Below are 20,533 nucleotides of genomic sequence, written 5' to 3' on the forward strand. Positions count from 1 at the left end.
AATGGACAAAAATTTAAATGTTTCTACCACGTATTAAATTAAATATTCCAAATCCAAGTTATATTAAAATTATTTGGCTTATATCGAAAATTTGTAAATTTGTTTGCTTGAAAAGATAATGGACCTTAATATGTACGGAAATTCATTATTTATTAAAGGCCTTGCCTTGTTTAAATAAAGTGCTCCTATAAAAAAACAAAAAAACCTTTACTAAATTTATTTATTTATTAAATTTTTATTTCGAAAAACTAATTTCAATATCAAATTTGTCGCAATTAATTAGTATATAGTATATTATTTCCTCCATTAGCTCTTAGAATATTAATTTTTTTGATTTTCAGAGTAATCGGACAGTTCGTTATTTGATTTGCTTCCCCACATCTTTTGCTCCTACGTACTCTGACGTAAAAATCAAACCAATATGGAAGGAGATCAATTAATGTCATGAAAGTTTTGACGAATATAATAATACATCACTAAAAGTACATTCGAAAGAACAAATAATCGCATGCGATCGGTAAATAAAAATAACATGAAATAGAGCGACTTCTAGAATCTATGATAGCATAATATATTGTTGGTGCTCACAATTACTCTATTACTTGTTGTACAGCAACTACACTAAACGAAGGAGCGAAAGAAATTAATATCAGCGCCAGTACTCAGTTGACAAATAAATTTGCAGTGCTTCGGTTTTCGTGGGCAAAACGTGAATTAATTTATATTTAATATTTGAGCGTATATCGATGGTGTAGTAAATAAAATAAGTGCATAATAGTAAAATATTAAAAGTGAAGAAATGTTGTAAAAGTGAAGAGAAGTGTTGTGCAGAGAAATCAAAGCAAATAATGTTAATTAAATGCTGTAAATAAATAATGTCCACGTCATTGCTTTCTTGGCGTGTCACGTTCGGGTTTCGTTTTCGGTCGGTTTGAATATTGCTCGATAATTTGCATACATACATACATATGTATATGTACCAATTCTAGCATAAAAATGCATTTGTAAATTGTCGTTTAATTAAAATTCAAATTATGTGTGAAATAATAATATATTTTTTTATCAATAAATCAACTGTTACGTTTCTATAGTGAAAAGTTTATTTAAAAATAGAAACGTGTCTATTAATCAATAATTTATTTTACTACTTTTGGAATTTTCTCTTTGCAAAGTTGCAAACAATTCATAAGGGTGAGTGTTTTTTATCTTGAAACATTAATTTCAAAAAGTACTTAAGTTTATTATATGTAAATAAATATTTGATTGTTACTACACACAAGTTTATTAAATTATAAATTTAAATAATACATTTTCTTTCACATTGTGAACACAATTTTCAGATAATTTATTTGCAGAGTATTTTTTAGAGGCATGTAATTAAATTTTTAATAATGAAACGGCAGATTTTTTTTCAAATAAAAGTACGCAAATTTTGTGCATATCACTCAATGTTTTAATACAATTTCGTTTCAAAAAATTTACTGCGACTGCGGCTTTTGAAGACCGGTCTGTCAGACTTTGCACCGGTTTTTTTTTTAGCATATTTAGCACTATCTCTATCTAACAACGCGCTAAATTTTGGTTTCCAATTGGTCTGCATAGATAATTTCTTTTTGATATATAGCCCATTGACCTTACCCAGCGCCACAAAAAATAATTCATGGGACTCAAATCGCATGACCGAAGTGGTTATTTCTAAATTTGATTAAATCTCCAAAAGTTGGTTCCAATAAAGAGATGATTTCACTTACTTCTGCTGAAACAATTGAACACTTAGACCATCTATATTAATGTAGGCAAATCAAGCAGTAAAAGCAAACCACAAAAGACAATGTGCTGATGGGAGCTTTTGCGAAATACACGATACCCAAATGTCAAACACATGTGTTTAGTATGAGAGGTGCCCCTCTTAACAACACCCTTTATTTCTTTTGTTAATAGTACTCGCAGGGTATTTTGCGTAACTTAGCAGTTAATATTTTCTGTTCGGTACATATAACAGGAATATCCTTAAGAATCATACTAAGATAATCGTAGGAAATATATTTTCGAGAGATTTTTCTAGAGCCGCAAATCATGTGACATTGAATCTCTAAAGTAGTCACATTACCTCGCATATAAGTATGTATATTAATATATTAACTTCAAAACTTATCAATGCCATGTAATCACTTCTAAAGAGCAGTTTTTCCGTGGGAAAATTTCCTTCGAATGTACTTTCCGCTCCTTAATATTTCCTTTCTACCAGTTAGACTACCTCTTCTATCGTCATCGAGACTATCGGAATAACGCAGATATATGAAAAATATTACCTTAAAAATGAGAATTGTTCCTAAATTTTCGCTCTCCTATAGCTCTACAACGGTTGCCTACATTTAGGCGCGCAATTGAAATCCTACTTCGATGCATACACAATTCAGGCCAAGGCGGACGACCCAAACATTTCGCTTTTGACGCAAATAATCGTATAACGGAATCAGTTTACACCTTCACTAAATTCCGAGTGAATTTTCGGTCGAACCAAATTCAATTGAAGCGCCGTCTCATTGCTGAACGCGATACAGCTGCCGCTCATGTGGCAATATTAACGAAATGCCAAAGTGCCAAGCACAATTCAATTTAATCCGCAGACCTGTTCGAAACTGTAGACACCACAGCAAATACAAGCACGCTTATGGAGTATGTGACATACTTATATGTATTTAACAGACATTCAATTTTGAGTATAAGTATGAGCATGCATAAGTACGTGGACACATACGAGGTATTCTTGCATTTATATGAAATAGGTATACAGCTCTCTCATTAGTTGTGTGTGACCTGATTTTTATCGGATTAGAGATCGAGACAGGGTTCTTCGTAGTAGTTGTTACTTTTGTGGCGACATTCCCCAAATATTTGACCTCAAATTGGTTCAAAGTAACCCAGTACTACTCCGTACTTGTCAGGAAGTCGAAAGTTTAAGATTAAGCGAACACTATACACTATTCTTCACTCCTCTACTAGTTTAGAACTACTAGACTCTAGAAGAGAAAGTGCGAAAATTGATATAAAACGGGGGTATTGCACAGTTTTATATACTAGATAAACGAAGGCGTCGACTAAAGGTACTTCCAGGGAAGAGTCAAAAGAGCGATGCAAGATTTACATTCACATTGATTTATGATATCAATATTTGCAAGATTCAGTTGAATGAGTATTCCAATCTTATATGTGTTCAGAGAGCGCATTCTAGTGCGACATACGTGAACTCCTACACTTCGTTTATACTTTCTCATACCGGAATCGATAACAAAATCATTGCTTTTTCTCAATTTATTAGCTTTAAGAATATATCGAACAATTGAAGGATATAAGGATCACAAAACTTAGAATTTACCATAACCGAAGAACCATTAGTATATGTTGAGAATCACCATTTCAGTCGCCCTGTGTAGTATTCTACTATTTGTATTTACTCGAATATTTCTATCACTTCCACTACGCTTATATACCAGCGAGATGAAAGCCACTACTAATATTAGATAAACTGATTTCCTACAGGGTTGCTTGCCTATACACAATTGCTCAAATAGGCCACATCCAACGGTATTTCATGTTACCATTTGTGTGTATGTACATTTCGAACAACTCCACAGTCAAAATAACTGTCAGAACAGCAGTAAAGCAGCCTTAGCCGAAACCTTTAACAGCCACTAGTAGTCAATGTCAGAGATCGATAGCCCTTGCATGAGCACACACACAAACGTACCGTTATGTGTATGGCTACACGTACGTGTACACTCGTATAAACATGGTTGTTATGCGGCAGGAAATCGCTCTTCGCAATTGAGTGACTTTTAGCGTTGTTGGCATTGATTGAAATTCGATATTGCGAAGGCGTGTGCTTATGTCGGCATAATTTTGTATGAGCGTATAAGTTGCAGGCAGGCAGGCAGGCAGGCAGGATGCTAGCAAGTTTGTTATGCCTAAAGCAAATTACTGCTGAGTACTATAAAGTAAATGTGCTCGTATCCACGAGTGAATTTGTAAGTGTCACGGTATATGACTATATTGTAAATGTCGTTTATATATAATATGTGTGTGTTTTTATGCGTATGACCAGCCATAAAACGTAGGCGGGTGAAAATCAATGCGCCATTCTATAAATTGTTATAACGCATAAAAATACGATGACAACACTTAATTTCGCAGAAACTCACTTGAAATCTTTTATATTTTCTCTCTTTTTTTGCGCATTATAAATACTGTACAAATAGTTACAAAAGAAAATTAGCAAAACTAATGTATGCAGCAAATTATTTAATATTGGAAATTTAAGTAATTTTTTTAGCTAAATTTACAATTTTACAGCATACGTAGTAAAATGGGAGGGTTTAGAATGAAGTAACATAAAGTTTAAAGGGCTATATCCATTTGCAAGTAAAAACAATGCGTTTTTTGTGAATTTTTTTGAAATTTAATAAATAAATAAAAACAATGTACATTTACAGAATTTTATGTAATTCAATAGTCGGTCATTAATTTTGTAAAACTTTGTATTCCCATGATTCCGTAATCTCCTGAAGAACCTCCGTAAAATGATATCAGGCGGTGAGGAAGATGTTTCTGCATAAATTTGTATCAAAACGCAAAATCATAAAATTTTTTGATTACCTGTACGATGGCTACAGAGTGGGTTAAAAAATCGAAATTAAAATCTAAAATCGCAGAAATGATTATTATCTGTCAAATATATCTATAAAGGTCGCATAAAAATTTCATGTCGTTCGGTGTAAATGTTTCCTCACCGATTCTAAAAAACGCGTTTCGAGAAACCTCGTGTAAAGTTTTGCAAGCCGATTACGCTAAGTTCAGAACTTCTTCTAATATTTATATCTTCATATATCCAAAAAATATTTGTCGGATCAATTTTAGATTTTGCAGAATGTTCTCAAATACTATATGTACATTCGATACATTATAAAAAAATATAACCACCCTTAAGTGGTCCAGAGCTCTCCAAAAAAACTTACAGATCTATTTGAGTATACAAAAAGATTTTTATTTACAAAATGGCAGCTACAGGACCAAACTTCTGAATATTTACTATCAGTTGAAAATAATTTCTTTTAAATACTCTACACATATTATTTCTTGGACCCTAAAGCAAACTTTAAGCCAAAAAAGAATTTTTTTTTAACTTCTGACCGGCTTTACTTCTTATATAATACGTCTTGCTCTTCATCCGGTATTCTTTTAATGCCGTATTTAGGATTACAAAATAAAAAAATTTAATTCAAATTTTAATTCAATTATTTTTTTAATTCATTTGCAACCCTAAATAAGTTTGCCTTGTTAAAAATTTGTGTCAGCGTGATTCATGTCCGTCGAATTTATTTTACAGTTCATAATTGATTGGGGAACCTAAAATTATCGTATAACTTTCTTTTTTGGCAAGTAAATTCGTGGGAACCCATAAACAATTTATGCAGGAATCTGTCTAGATCCAGTTCCTAGAAAAAATGTTGAAATATACTGTGGAACTAACAGTTTAACTCTCACCTAACGAGAAAAATGTAAAAAAATCAGTTCAACAATCAAACTCATAATAATTATTAATAAGGACGTTAGCATACTTAGGCTACTGATCATGTGTTACTGAAAAAAAAACGTTCAAAACATCCAATATATCGTAGACTCTAGCCGAAGCTTGGATCAGTTCAAATATCGACAAAATATTTCAGAATTACTTAAAGCTAGGAAATTTTAGGTCTAGTAAAACGAAATCCTTTATTTTTTCCTTGAATTTAATATTCATTTTATATAGTTGAAATTATCCGATTTATGTGAAGTATGCACTGCGAATAAAATAGAGTTATTGGTAGATACAAATAATTGAGTAACCACTCGAGGGATTGCTGAAAGAATAAATTTGTCTCATTTCATTAAAAAAAAAGAAATTACTTAGTCAACGATTCAATAAATACCTCAAGCAGGTCTTTTTGAAATGTTTAGTTTGTGGGCAATCGACATGGTGCTTACTTGATGATCAAGCTCGATGATTTCCATTATTTTACCGATATGTTCGACAGTTGATGTTCCAGAGCGTGGTGCTTATTTGACATCAAAATTTTCAAAATAGAATTGACGAAATCAATGCGCAAGATACAGATCACTAAAACATCTAATCGAAAAATAATGCATTTTTTCTTACTAGACTAAATACACACTCATAACTGCTTACAAGAATTTCACTTGGAGGACACCTGCTTAAACAACCCCTACAGTCAATTGCAAATTACACCTTAACCAATAAGTTAAATAGGATGTAATTTTCAGGCCGTCAGACTTATGAATTGTTTATACATAAATAAGAAAATTTATTTCACGCGGCTTCAAATGTAAAATGAAGTAATGTGTCTATCGTTTATTATATGTTTCCCACATTATCGATTAAATGGTTATAAGCGGCGACCACGCCCTATTTAGCGGCGTGCCGATTATGCAAAGTATTTCTCAAATTATTTGAACGGAATTTTTTGTATTATTTTACGAGTACCCTGAAAAAAATGAGGCAATTGTTTCAAGTGAGCCATTTCGCTTGAACTCAAAGCTTATTAAGCGGAAAAAGGAAGGCTAGGGGCGTGGCTGAATTTTGAAGTGCTAAGAATGGTTTATCTCGATTTCCGTCAAAACCATGTGCGCTATAAATAAAGTTGTGTGGCAATGTTGTAGGTAATGAAAGGATCTACAACTTTTGGATATAGTCTTTTTACACATAACCTCAAAATTTGTGCAAAAAATTCAAATAACAAACTTTTTGGGTTTTTAATTTGAATGGAATATGAGTCGCAGGGTTTCTTTACGATATATCGGAGGTTGTACGGATAAAGCTTGTCTTACTGATGAAGTTCATAAGAAGTACGGGGTGGTTCAGAGAGAAGCCAATAGAGTGAGCGGACTTTGGTACTGGTGGCATCACAATGGGCCTCCTAAGGCATAGGTGCGTCGAAAGACAGCCACTTTACCTACCAACCTATTTTTTATTTTGTACAAAATATGTTTTTCTTTCACGAAATTTGGTAGAAACTTAGCTTCTTATATCTGAAACATTTCGTTAAAGTCTATACTTTTTTGTCGCATAAAAATTATATACATACATTACTTTCTCATAAAATGAAAAAAAGACCTCCAGATAAAAAACGATTCAAAACTGCTTTTTTCTATTTCATCTATTTATTATTTCGTAGCAGCAGCAGTGTTTTGTTTTTGTATGGTGTTTGTTTGCATTTTTAAAAAAATCGGATATTTTAACTTCAGAATATTTGTTTGAAAATTAAGGTTATTTTTTCGTTGTTAGATCCAAATTGAGGAGAAACAATAACAGTGGGATTGGGACATAAAATGGTAAGTTTACACCAGATTTCGTGAAAGAAAAAAAATTTTGTACAAGATAAAAATAAAAAACCCAAAAATTGGTTATTTAAATTTTTCACATAAATTTTGAGGTTAGGTGAAAAGGTCTATATGCAAAAGTATTGTACATCCTTTCATTACCTACAATATTGCCACACATTTTTTTATAGGTCTCATGGTTTTGACGGAAATTGAGATAAGCCATTCGTAGCTTTTAAAAAATTCAGCCACGCCCCTCCTCTTCCCGTTTCCGACCGCAGATCGCCCGTATATTATTTTTTCCTTAATCTGTGTTATTTTATCTTACGATGGGAATCTATATATATTTTATTATCTTTGTTTTTTTTTTTTTCAAAAATACCCTGGTCTATATGGTTTTAAGTCAAACAGATAAACCAAAAATTCATTTAGTTGAAATTTCTCGATTGAGAGTTTCTTGTGATTTGAGAGTTTCTTGTGCTCAGTTTTCGTCAAATTTTGATTTGTTACTTCAACTTTCTCCCATACAACTGTTCTGTAAAGAATCTGAAGAGATTTTTGTTATATCGTGGAAATAATCCATTCACGTAATTTCGAGTAGTGAGATTGATCACTCTCATTCTTATAGAAGCTAGTAGAGATTTTAAGCTCCTACAAATATATAGTTTAAAACTTTAAGAATTAATGATTTGAACACATTTTTGTACGCTCTTTTAGAACACATATAATTTTTAGGGTTAAATTAGGAACAAATAGTCTACTTTTTTAGATGTCTTATTCTTTCAACAATTTTTTTCAGTGCACGAAATCTTTTAAAGGGTTTCATGCTTCAACTCAAATTGATTTGATAATGGTTATTAGAGGTGTGCCATACCGCTAATCGTATTATTATAATTTCTTAGCGGTGGCTTAATGGTCTCCATGCATACATCGATTTCTTAAAAATACTCACTGTTATGCGGTCTATAAGTACCTCTGCTGAACAGAAATCCATTTCAAACCAGCAAGTGCAAACGTTAAAGATGTTCCTGAAGTTCTTATCGCAATCTTATCCAACGGAAAAACATGTGTTTCTAATACCAAGGTTTGCTCTACGCATTGCCGGTTTTTATCCAGGGGATGGTAACTCTAGACGAATGCAAGCATGGCTCATCTTCAATTTTGTCGTCCTAGTCTATGGTTCTTATGCGGAATTCATGTTTGGCATACATTATTTATCGATCGATGTGGTACGCGCTTTGGATGCACTTTGTCCGGTAGCATCGAGCATTATGTCGGTGGTGAAGCTTGCTTTTCTCTGGTGGCATCGCGAAGAGTTGGATCATTTAATCAAACGAGTTGCTGAGCTGATGGCAGAACAAAATGGTCCCTTGAAGTTGGCCGATAAACGCCGTAACTTTACTACCGCAACTCGTCTTTCAGCATCTGTTTTGCTTTTCGGCACCACCACGAGTACTTTATACACCATACGAGCGGGTATTGCGAATTACTTGAGTCACTTGCATGAAGAAGAGATTCCATATGAGACGCCATTTAAAATGATGTGAGTACCATAAAATGTGGGTACATAAGCTTTTGACGATTTCTATTGTAGATATTTATTTACAGTTTTCCACAACCGCTACTTTCCATGCCGATATTTGCGCTCACATTCATATTCTCCCATTGGCATGGCTACATTACTGTTGCTGGTTTTGCCGGCACTGATGGTCTCTTTCTCTGTTTCTGCATATATATTGGCACGCTGCTGAAAGCTATTCAATATGATACGAAAGATCTGCTTTTGGATGTTGACAGTGGAAAACATAAACACTCATCAGAACATGAGATCAAAGAGAGTTTGAAGCTGATTATAGCGCGGCACAATGAAATTATAGATTTGGTTGAACGCTTTTCCGCCGTCATGTCAAACGTAACATTGGGACACTTTGTCACATCGAGCGCAATTATTGGAACTTGTGTAGTGGATATGCTTTTGGTATGATTAGTTATGATCTCTAGCCATACTGTCAACCTAGTATTTTTTCCGGTACTTCAGAAGAAGTTAATACCAATTTGCTTTCGTTTTCAAGATAATTCTTTTTCTTTACTGGCTAGACATGGCTTACGCGGTTATAGTCGAGTTAACAACAGCGCGCCAGTCGTTTCTTCTCTTCGCTAACTGGCGCCAATCGGAAATACCAAGTGCAGCCAAGTCCTTCTCCAACTGAGCTCTCATAAGTCGTGCATGCGATGACTGTTTGTTTGACGACAGCAGCTATTTCGTCTTGTCCTCGTTCACAATCAGACCCATAGGCTTCGCTTCCTTATTCAATCAGTTTACACAGGCTCATTAGTTTTGCGGTTATACCAAATTCACATATAGCGGCATAGAAGCAGCTCCTTTTCATGCTGTCAAAGGCGGCTTTAAAATCGACAAAGAGTTGGTGTGTGCGGATCTTATTTTCACGAGTCTTTTCTAAGATTTGGTGAATATCTGGGCAATAGTAGATTTTCCTGCTCTAAAGCCACTTTGATAAGGTTCAATCTATTCGTTGACGGTGGGCTTCAGTCTTTCACATACTAAGCTCGATAAGACCTTATATACGACATTAAGAAGGCTTATCCCATAGTAATTGGCGCAGATTGTGGGGTCCCCATTTTTGTGGATTGGGCAGAGCACACTCCGGTTCCTACCGTCGGGCATGTTTTCATCCGACTATAACCTGCCGCTTTGTGGTTTTGAAGACAATTATTTAGTGTTAATAGCTCTGATACAGAAAATAAGAGACTTACACGTCATAGGGAGTTTAGAGACCTTATTCCATATTTGTGTATATAATGCCAAAGGGCCGCCATATGGAACATTTTAGGGGTAAGATATTTCTTTTTTGTCAGAGCTATGCTAATAGGTTACCAATTTTTTGCGATTTTTTTCAAATATGTATGTATTTGAAATATTGCCTAAACTGAAATCTTTTCATCGGCTCTTGGACTGAATTTTCTACTCTTCATAGTTTAGATTACATATGTATCGCTAAAGTTTTAAATGATGGTTAGATTTTAGTGTATCCTCAATATAGTTGCTCCAGGTCATTCTGATAAACCTTGATCTATCCTTGTCTTATATGTAGGATAATTTGTCATGATTTCTACAAAACACCATGAGAAGTCCGACTAGTTCTCATAGTCTTAGTTTTCATATCACTTTTCTATGCTTTTCATATACCTTGCTTGACCTGGCACATTTTAATAATCCTATTATCTCTAGTTCTCCGATTACGGGGTTTTGGTCTATTTGGTTCACACCATGGCTGTCACTACCGAATTGTTTCTCTACTGTCTTGGCGGCACAGTGGTCATTGAATGTGTGAGTAGTTAAATACTTTTCGAATGAATTATTAAAAACAATTTATATATTTAAATATCTTGGTGTAGAGCTCTCAGCTGGCCACTGCGGTTTACGATAGCAATTGGTATACTCACAGCGTCGAAGTTCAAAGAATGGTGCTTTTGATAATTATACGCGCACAACGCAGTTTGGTCTTGAAAGTGCCGTTTTTTGCACCCTCACTGCCAGCACTTACTTCAGTAAGTAAGCAATTGCGGTTATATATGCCACTTATTTGCATGTTTTTTATCAATAAATAATAGTCAAACTTTTTAGGGCAATTTTTATTATAAAATATTATTTTATATATGTATACATTGTCATTGTCTATATTTTTGCAGATTTTACGTTTCACTGGTTCTTTGATTGCTCTAGCAAAATCTGTTATTTAATTTCGTCAACTTCTTATAACTAGAATAATTTATGGCCAATTTTTTGAATTACATGAAAAATAATAAGAAAAAAATCAAAATAATTTCTTTTGTTTTGTGTTTGCTCGGAGCTGTTTGAGTCTGAGAAGATTCACTGAGTGAATATCTACTACTCAAAGTTGTTAAGGATTTTACTCCACTTATCGAACTGTAACCTCATTTAAGATCAAATGACTTAGCGCTATTCCTACTGACACTTCACATATACCTATTTCTACCACGGCCGGCCAAATGACCGGTCTTTCACAACTCATATTTGTCAATATTGAATGCAGACCAATAGCCAGCTTACCAGTATAAAAATATTTTTTCTTTTATTCAAGAGTACATAAACTACATTTATTTCGTCACACTTTTTACAAATGGGTTTCTCAACTGTACAGGCAGATTTTATTCGCCTGTCTATCTTTACAAAACCTTATCTGACATATTTTCCGTTCACGGGAACCTGTACTTGTACTTGCGATGGGTGTTGGTTGATTTTCTTTACCGAGCTCTTGTTGATATTCGATGGCAAGTTCTTCTGCCAATTTCATTAGAAATTCCTGTCTTGTAATTTCTCCTCTCGTAGTTTCTTTGTATAACACCTACGCATATATCCCGGTTAAGTCCAAGATATTAAAAAATACTTGCAAAGGCCAAACTGTTGTTTTTTTTTTTGGCAATTTTGCCAGTCTTTGTAGATCTTTTCTATTTGCTCTAATTGTCCCAACAATCGTAATTTTTTTTACTATAAGTTTTTTTGCTAAAGGTAAGTTTGTAAAAAAGTTGACCGTGGCTATACTTCTTTCACATCCTACAAGTACATACGGTTTTGCTAATTTCATAGTGACAAACTCTCCAAGAGGAACTGAGGGTTCTCTACTTTAATCTTTTCCGAAATATTTATTATATACTTGCTACGTACATCGGATGCTAACCAGAATTTTATACCAAATTTGTCCGGTTTATTGGGCATGTATTGAGTAAATCTACACCTTGCTTTCGTTGCAAACAGTGGTTCATCAATAGTAATATATGGACCTGGTTTATAACAATTTTGTCAATAAACTTGTACCAAACTTCCGAAATCATTGCGAATTTATCGGTTTATAAGCATTTGCTTCGCTGATTTCTGTTGTCAAATCGAATAAATCTCATAATCTCCGTAAAGTCATGTCTACTCATAGTATTTGGGAAAAAAAGGCGGGCCCCACTTTTTATTTCGTAGAAGTGCTATATCTATATTCTTAACCTCATATGCGCCGCTAGCATACAAATCTGCAAAAAATACATATAACTTTGCAGTAAACAGTTCCCATTTATATCCTTACACCCTAAATGCCTCGGTCTCTGTGCACTTTCTTATAAATTTGTTTATATTTTTATCAATTATCACAGAAAATGCCGTCCTAACTTCGCCTTTCATAATATTACGTTTACTATACCCAGTCAGGCCTGATGTTTCCCTATAATATTATAACTAGGTGCTCTTCCAGGATTATACCCTGTTTTTACTTCCTGCCAAACAGTTCCGTCCATCGTAATTTCGCTTACCTCTTCATCATTCTCACAATCGGAGCTAACTAAATCTCTCCTTCTCTTTCGTCGTCTACATACATGTTCGTAGTCTTGTTCACTATTTTGAAAATGGCACAAATACGATATAAAATACAATATTATATTGCATAGACTCTACTGAATTGAATTCGTGAGAAGACGTCTATACATTTCATTTACTTATGAGTTCATTTCTTTTACGTCATAGTAGATAAAATAGCGTGAGAAAATTCGAAGAAATGGACCGTATCAGATCAGTCAAGCAAATACACGCCGTTAACCCGATAGTCGAGCGACAACTGCAAACACTTGGAAGTGCCGTAAATCATTTTCTGGAAGGCACCTCTACTTGTAGGATAAAATAATGCCAAAACTACATTACCTTTCGTTTGTAACGACTTTATAGTTTTGGTATTAAGTCTTAGAAAAAAACTATTAAATACAAAAATGTATGGTGGTAGGTAAGACAGACTATAAATTTTTCTCAGAAAATAAACAATAAAAAAATATATATGACGAAAAATCATACAGAATGTAGAAAATTCCTACTGAAAATTTAAAAACGGTAATTTGACCGGTCCCGGTAAGAATAGTGTTAACGAGATCACCGTACTACTAGATGATAAGTACTCCGTTTTTCAAAATTCAATCATTCATCATTCATCTTGAAAGATCTTGCTACATAACCAGTATATTTGTTTTGTAAACCTAACGGTTGTTTGTATCCCTAAAACTAATGCAGATAGATATATTTATATATTATATTTATATATATATACAATATATTACTGGCGGAATAAAGAAACGAGCCGAAATCCGAACGTAGATATCGTAATAAAACTTGATGCACGCGGTTCTTGGCAAAAAAATAAGGACAAGTTCGTGGATGGACGTAATCGGATCACGCCATTAAACGAAAACCTATAAAGTGACATAACTAAGGACTAAATGAAGATATAAAACAGTAATTTAACACATCGCTGTAGCTCTAAAGTAGTTTTAATAAAAGCTATTAAAAGCGCGATAAATCAAAAAAATATGTAAATGCGCCAAAGATTCTAAATTTTATTATGTAGGACGTGGCACCGCCCACTTTTAAGTGAAATCACATATCTCGAGACTTGCTCGACCGATTTCAACCAAATTGGGTACCTCAATTATTCTGAGATTCTTATGTTCCAGTACATAACCACGCTTACTCCCCATGTAACACAATTTTAAATTCAGTCTTATTCTTTCACTTTCCAGTATGCAAATCGAGCACCAAATAATGTATCGGGATAAAACCAGAAAAAACCTGACTATATCTTTCTAAGCCCGAAGATATGAACCCCAGTGCCTATGGCTGACTTTTTATTGCAAATATCGGTTAATGTGTAAGATATTATATATAATAGTATGCCCGCATGCCAAAAATGGTTTGAATTGGGTCAGTGCTTCCCTTAGTCAACATATACCTAATTGAAAGATTTTCGAATTTCCGGTTAACTTTATACCGCATATATCGGTCAATATTTGAGTTATGACATATATGTTAGTGAGGTATCTTAATGAAACTCGGGAAGATTTTATTTGTATGTGGTACTGTCAAATTAATTTTATTTAGATAGTCATGGTTTAAGATTTTTTATTATATTCGGTACTTACTACCATATATATTGTAGTATAAAAACATAATCGCTGAGCCAGATCATAAAAGAGCACCAATGAATTTCCAAGTAAATTAATGCCCATCAAGCTAATTCTCACGAAAGTCGGTTCTACATTACCACAATTGTACCGGATTTGATTCCGTATTTTTGGCAAATTAATTAAAACAGTAACATGTGTTCTATCATAATCCCTCTGCGGGCTTCCCCAACCAAATGTTAGTTCAGATAGATTTGAAATACTCATTGTTTTAAAGTCTTAGGTCATATATGCATAGAATTTCATATAAACGTTCCATTGTGGCACAGGCAATTTGATCAGTCGCTTTAAATATTGCCATAAATTTAACAACTTCGATACACTGATAGGGTACTTATTGGTAATATTGTGTCAATGTAGTGACAATAATCGAACTGTACATACCGCTCTAAATACATACCTATTAAACAACCCGTTATATGTATGAAAAATATGGTTTCTTTCTGAACGTGTTCCAATGTATTCCATCCTTCTAACCTGATATACATAAATAGGTAGATATATAAATTGACACACCACACATTAAGACATACATATTACTCTATCGTAATGCCATAATCGCATAACGCAAAAGGCAACTTCGTGCCGCGCACTCAATGTAGCTAACTGTTGGGCTTGACTACTTAGTCACTGTGCTTAGCAATAAATTGTGTAAGTGACTGAACCCCTGTGTAACGGGCGCGTGTACCTTCAAATGCGATAATATGACCTCATATACATTATACATTATTCAGTGACACTCTTGGCAACGAAACGCTATAAATTTGTAAGTAAAAATATAGGTGTGTTGTATTCAACTTCGTATGTAAGTTGTTTCTATATATATATATTATACAACCAGAAGCTGCATTCAGATCTGTGATGAAATTTTTACAGATATTCTAATATATATTTACTGTATATTTGTCAATACAGATATTCTTGCAAAAAGTGCTAACAACTACTCACTCGTTCAATGCACTCGGCTACATTGTCGAACTCCTACCCAACCCACATAGCATAATTTCATTATGCCAATAATATTAGATTGAAATGTATACCGCTTATGAATGTGTCTACTTAGATTAGGGTCGGTTGAAGTTGGACTATTTTAAAACAAATTAAATTTTTTTTTTTTAGTTTTATAACTCAATCAAAAAAAAAAAACACTTTCAATTGCAAAGCTTCAATTTCCTACAAAATCCATTGTTACAATTAAGAGCTGATACTTGGAGAGCCTTTCTTAGAGGTGTCTATCAACCAATTTTTCGGAGTACCTATCGAAAAATCATTAGGTGTTTTTTGACCCACCCTAACTTACATACATATGAGAAGACATTCATAAACACAAATATGAAATCCATACCTTTTATATGCGGCTCCTTTTCAACGTGTTGAACAACCATTTTCACATAATACCGGCAACAATGGCAGGCGTCATCATCGTTATTTGTTTCTTTATTAATATTTTTTCACACATACCGCTACTTTTCCTTGTCTTTGTCTTCAACCTTCTATTAAGTCTATTCACCCGTCATTTCTCATCTTCATCAAGCTATATCAATGCTGTAACACCATCTATATAATGGCATTAATAACGTCCTCGTCATGACACTAACATATTTATTATCTCAACTCTCAGCTACATATAAATATAGTAATAAAGCAATAATAAAGTGTTCAAAGTCACTCTTAACTATAAAGATAGGCCCGCACCTGTGTCTACGTAGTCGTAAAAGATATGATTTATTGTATATACAACAAAGAACTGTCACTTAGTAGTATACGGGGAATATTTTAACTCTTTTAATACAAACAGCAGCAGCCAAGTTGCCTAACCAAAGTAACCCGATGTTATACAGACAGTCTATGATCGGATAGGGCATCAAATGCCCTCAGTATTCACATCTGTCTGTCATCACGCTGTAAACAATGCTAGGAACAATCATATTTTGTTTCAGATGACTTGATGCCGTCTTTTAAGTCTTGCATAAGTCATCTGAGCTCCACCCGCCATTTTATTCTGATTAGGTTTTACACACATGATAACTAGACATCATAGAATCCTTAAAGCTGCATATGTCTCGCATGTTAGTTACCTCAATCTTACTGTGCTAAGCTTCAATTAGATATGGAGTAAACTGCAAGCCGTCCAAGAAAATCGCCCGATATCATTGAAAGCAGCCTCTTGCTGGACTCAAAGGTTTTAAGTTCTTGTACAGGAACGAATCATAGTAGAAGAAGTTGTTCCATTAAAACATTCGCAACCCTGCTTGATTGGTGGTCCCGTCATATTTTAAATACTTTCGAGTGTTGACCACTGCTTCATCTTAACACAATTCCCTGGGTATAGGTAATTGGCTCAAATCGCATCGGATGTCAGTTGTTATATTAGCGATTGAAGATTTGGTTAGGTTAGGAGGTCGATTCTGAAACGGATCCCACTGGGACAGCTCAGAACGTCGGTCCATTGTGATACCTAATTACTTTTAAGTATTGATCGGAAGTACTCTCTAAAATCGATAAACTACTTTAAGCCTGCCACGAATTTCTTGAGGCGACTAATGTACCCGAAAATATGACTACTATTTCAACTTCAGTCTTGCAAAAGCTGCACAAAAGAGGGTAAAGTGACTGAATGTTTCCTCCTCACTTTCTGTCGTATAACTTGGACAGTTAGCGTCCGACAAGATTTTCAACCTCACCGCATGTACGCCTTTTGGATGAAGTCCAGTAAGAACTCTTACATTTGCGGCAAGATAAACCTTGAGGGTAAGTAGTTCAGTGAATCTCACATTCGCACAGGAGATTGTTGTTTACCACCGACTGCTAAGCTCATGCAAAATTCAGAGCTCCAGCTCTAAAACGCAAGAGAACAACGGAGACCCACCTCGTTTCCAATCCGATATAATTGGGACAAGATGGCTCTCTCTTGTAGATTCCGCTTTGCAGTTTCCACCGACTCTGCCATAATCATGCACCCAAAAGAGTCTGCCTAGAAATATTCCCAGAAATAATTTTTAGTTATGGTGCACTGATATGCGGAACTTTATAGATTAAGTAAACCTTTTTTACTAAGTCTCAAGTTGTCTTGGTGGAATCCAGTGGTAAATAAAGCTATAGATGTATCAAAGTGTTGTAGAAATAAATTTATCACATCAATAGTTACAGTGGCATGAAGAGACCATACGAAACGTGCCAAGCGTGTCAGCTTCAAAGTGAAAAAAGTACTAAAGCTCTTGGCGGTACGTTTGCCAACTGAGTGGAACTAACTATTAGCCGATTTTGTGATAAATTATGCAACAGCTTTGCAGCGCTGCCTGCTGCAGTGCTACCTTAGTGGACACACACGATAGTAAACATTCCCTCTGGTTACTAGCTACATGCACACGCACATGTATATTAATACAGTTAGAATTTTTGCCAAAAAAAATCACAACAAAAGCAAGTAAACAATTAAATAGGAAACTGTGTACACAATCTTTCAACAGGAACGGCAACTTTTCCACAATGTCTGACGCGTCAGTTGGCTTGAATGGCCCTTTTACAATATGCGACCGCTAGAGCGCACACATTCCAGCAGCTAGCAATTGACAGAGCAACGTGCAATAAACACTTATAAATATATACAGTATATGGAATTGTAGCAGCATTCTAGGCGCAGTGGTCAACAACGTCATCGCGGTAATCTGTGTGGACTTTTATTGATTTCAATGAAAGGATTTATTTGCTTGTGCCCTTTTACAGTCGGGCAGAGTCTCGCTTAGCTTACCCGCGTGACTACGCTCATCATACATGCTAGCATACATATGAGTGTGTGGATCTGTGTAAGGGGTGGAGGCAATATTTTTCGCATTGCAGTCATTAAGGCAATGCCTTGCCAATAAATAACTTTTCAGCTCACAAAAGCGTTGCTTGAACCGAATGACTGGCTGCTGAGCTATTTGGCATTGGTTGTTTTTGTTTTTTTGTTTTTCTCTTCACTTTTACTGTTGTGTTTTTATACCCTCGTAACATGTTGCACAGGGTGTAAGAGTTTTATCAACTAATAGCCGTATGAAATTAGGGATGCAGAAGGATATAGATTAGAAATCAAAATAAAATGTTCAGTTGTAGATCCGTAAAATTGCTTAGTCGGAGTAAAACAAATACATATATATGAATACATAACGATTTTGACATAAATATCACTTATATCTCTACCAGATACTTGATCTTGTATTTTTCACCCCGAACTAGTCCCTTACTTTTTGAATAACCGATCTGAAATTTTGAACACGTCCATTTCTTCCTAAGAAGCTGTTCAAGCTGGCTAAACTCTAAGGTAGAATGGTTTGAAGATTGGCCGCCATTTTGCTTCAAAATGTCCATATAATTTTTTTATATACTCAAATATATGTTCAGTAAATTCTGATTGAGAGAACTTCGAGTATTAATTGTCATTGTTAGGCCTGTTAAGGGCTTTAGACGTGATAATGTGTTAGACCCTTAATAAGCGGCTTACTATAAATATTTGATATCAATCCATACATAAAATCCAGTAAAAACTATTCCGTATTTTACCCAATAAAAGTGGATTTCTTTTAACTATGCTTTAAGGTAAAAGTAGTCCAGTTAACTTCAAAAGATATATCTTAACTAAAGACAACAAAGTGGAAATATTCTCTTCTACACTGAATATACCGATTTTGGAAGCAATTTTTTAATTTTTTTCCAATCTTTTAACTTTAACCTCGATATGCTTATATGAATTGCAATTTTGCGTTTGGTTACGTTCGAACTTTAACCGTCCTCTCGTATTTTATTGTGCTTTCTCGGTGAGGGATTTAAGTATTGAGTGCCGCACTTCGGTGGCTATTGCTATTTGTTGTCTTTTTCACTTAAATCCATGTACACAAAGACTAGTCTCTGAAGTACATACATATATACACATTCAATAGTTACTTTTGTTTTCGGATATATTATTCCTACAAAAAATAATAGCTGCGATGTTAGTCGTTAGTCGCTTATATGTACTCAAGTGTTTACGCCTTTCTTGAATGAAAGCAAACATAGCTTTATACTCTTTTATCCGATTTCTTCCGGAACTTCTGGATTATTTATTTTGATTTGAAAACATCGACTATAATAATTTCATTAAAATACTTGTAGTATTGACCCGGTTTTATAAATTTTTGCCAATACTACATACTACCAACATGCCACAGACTAAAAAAAATGCTGCCAGGGTTTCATTAAGGTACCTCACATACTATTACCAATCATATGGAATAAAGTCAGCCAGATGTGGGAAAATCCTGATATTAGTTATATTGGTCTAGGTCAAGTTTTCACCAAACTTTATCCATTTTGGGCACAAATATACACTGTTATGAGTAAAACACGTTGTCTATTTTTCATTGAGATAACTTGAATATTGTACATAACCTGGAAGTTCGAAAATCTTTATATTACGTATATAGGGACTTAGTAGTGACCCAATTCAAACCATCTTTGACATACGGACAGATTATTATCAGAAAACGATCCTCTCTGGTTTTCAATTATATATCTCAGACATTGATCGATATTTTCGGTAAAAAGTCAACTATAGGTGCTGGAGTCCACATATTCAGTACATAGAGGCCTGAATAGTTCTAGTTCGATTTGGACAATTTTTTATTATAAGGTGTTGTACTTAAAGGCATTATTCGATCAAAGTTGTATTCCGTTATATTAATTCGTGCTTTATTTGTACTCTGGAATGCGAAAGAATCAGATGGAATTTAAAATTAGTTTATATGGGAAGTATGTTAGGCGTGGTTGTAGTCCGATTTCACCCATTTTTGCACTGTAATATAGGAATATCAGTGGAATGTTATATACCGGTTTAACTCAGTCGACCTGGTCCCAATATATGCGTTTCCCCTTAAGGTGGCCGGTGCCACACCCCTTGTCCAATTTTTGTAGTGGTACCGAGTAAGGTTATTTGTACCATCCTGTGTGTAAAATTCAACGTCTCTGATTAGTTTATTTAATGAATTTTCGCACCTAAAGTAATCAAAACCATTATATGAGAAGTAGGCGGGGTTATCACCCAATTTCATCACGTTTCACACTGTCGATAGAGGTGCTAAACATTTTTGTTTTGAGTAAATTTAGTTAATAT

The 20,533-nt window shown here is 34.5% G+C and overlaps 2 protein-coding genes across 2 annotated transcripts in view; both read left to right on the top strand.

Moving 5' to 3' along the window:
• Positions 1-1,122: 1,122 nt before the first annotated feature.
• LOC106627491 (C-type lectin 37Db) overlaps positions 1,123-20,533 on the top strand; it is a 53,218-nt gene continuing 33,807 nt past the window's right edge. The window contains exon 1 of the mRNA XM_036366822.2: positions 1,123-1,191. The gene's annotated coding sequence lies outside the window, so the exon portion shown is untranslated. The remainder of the gene's footprint in view (positions 1,192-20,533) is intronic.
• Positions 8,312-11,007, top strand: Or24a (Odorant receptor 24a). Its single transcript, XM_014247619.3, has 4 exons — positions 8,312-8,920; positions 8,986-9,355; positions 10,628-10,726; positions 10,795-11,007. The coding sequence occupies exons 1-4, from the start codon at positions 8,334-8,336 to the stop codon at positions 11,005-11,007; spliced, it is 1,269 nt and encodes a 422-aa protein (XP_014103094.3). The 5' UTR covers positions 8,312-8,333.

The sequence above is a fragment of the Bactrocera oleae genome, chromosome 3 (assembly GCF_042242935.1).
Source record: "Bactrocera oleae isolate idBacOlea1 chromosome 3, idBacOlea1, whole genome shotgun sequence".
Lineage (NCBI taxonomy): Eukaryota > Metazoa > Arthropoda > Insecta > Diptera > Tephritidae > Bactrocera > Bactrocera oleae.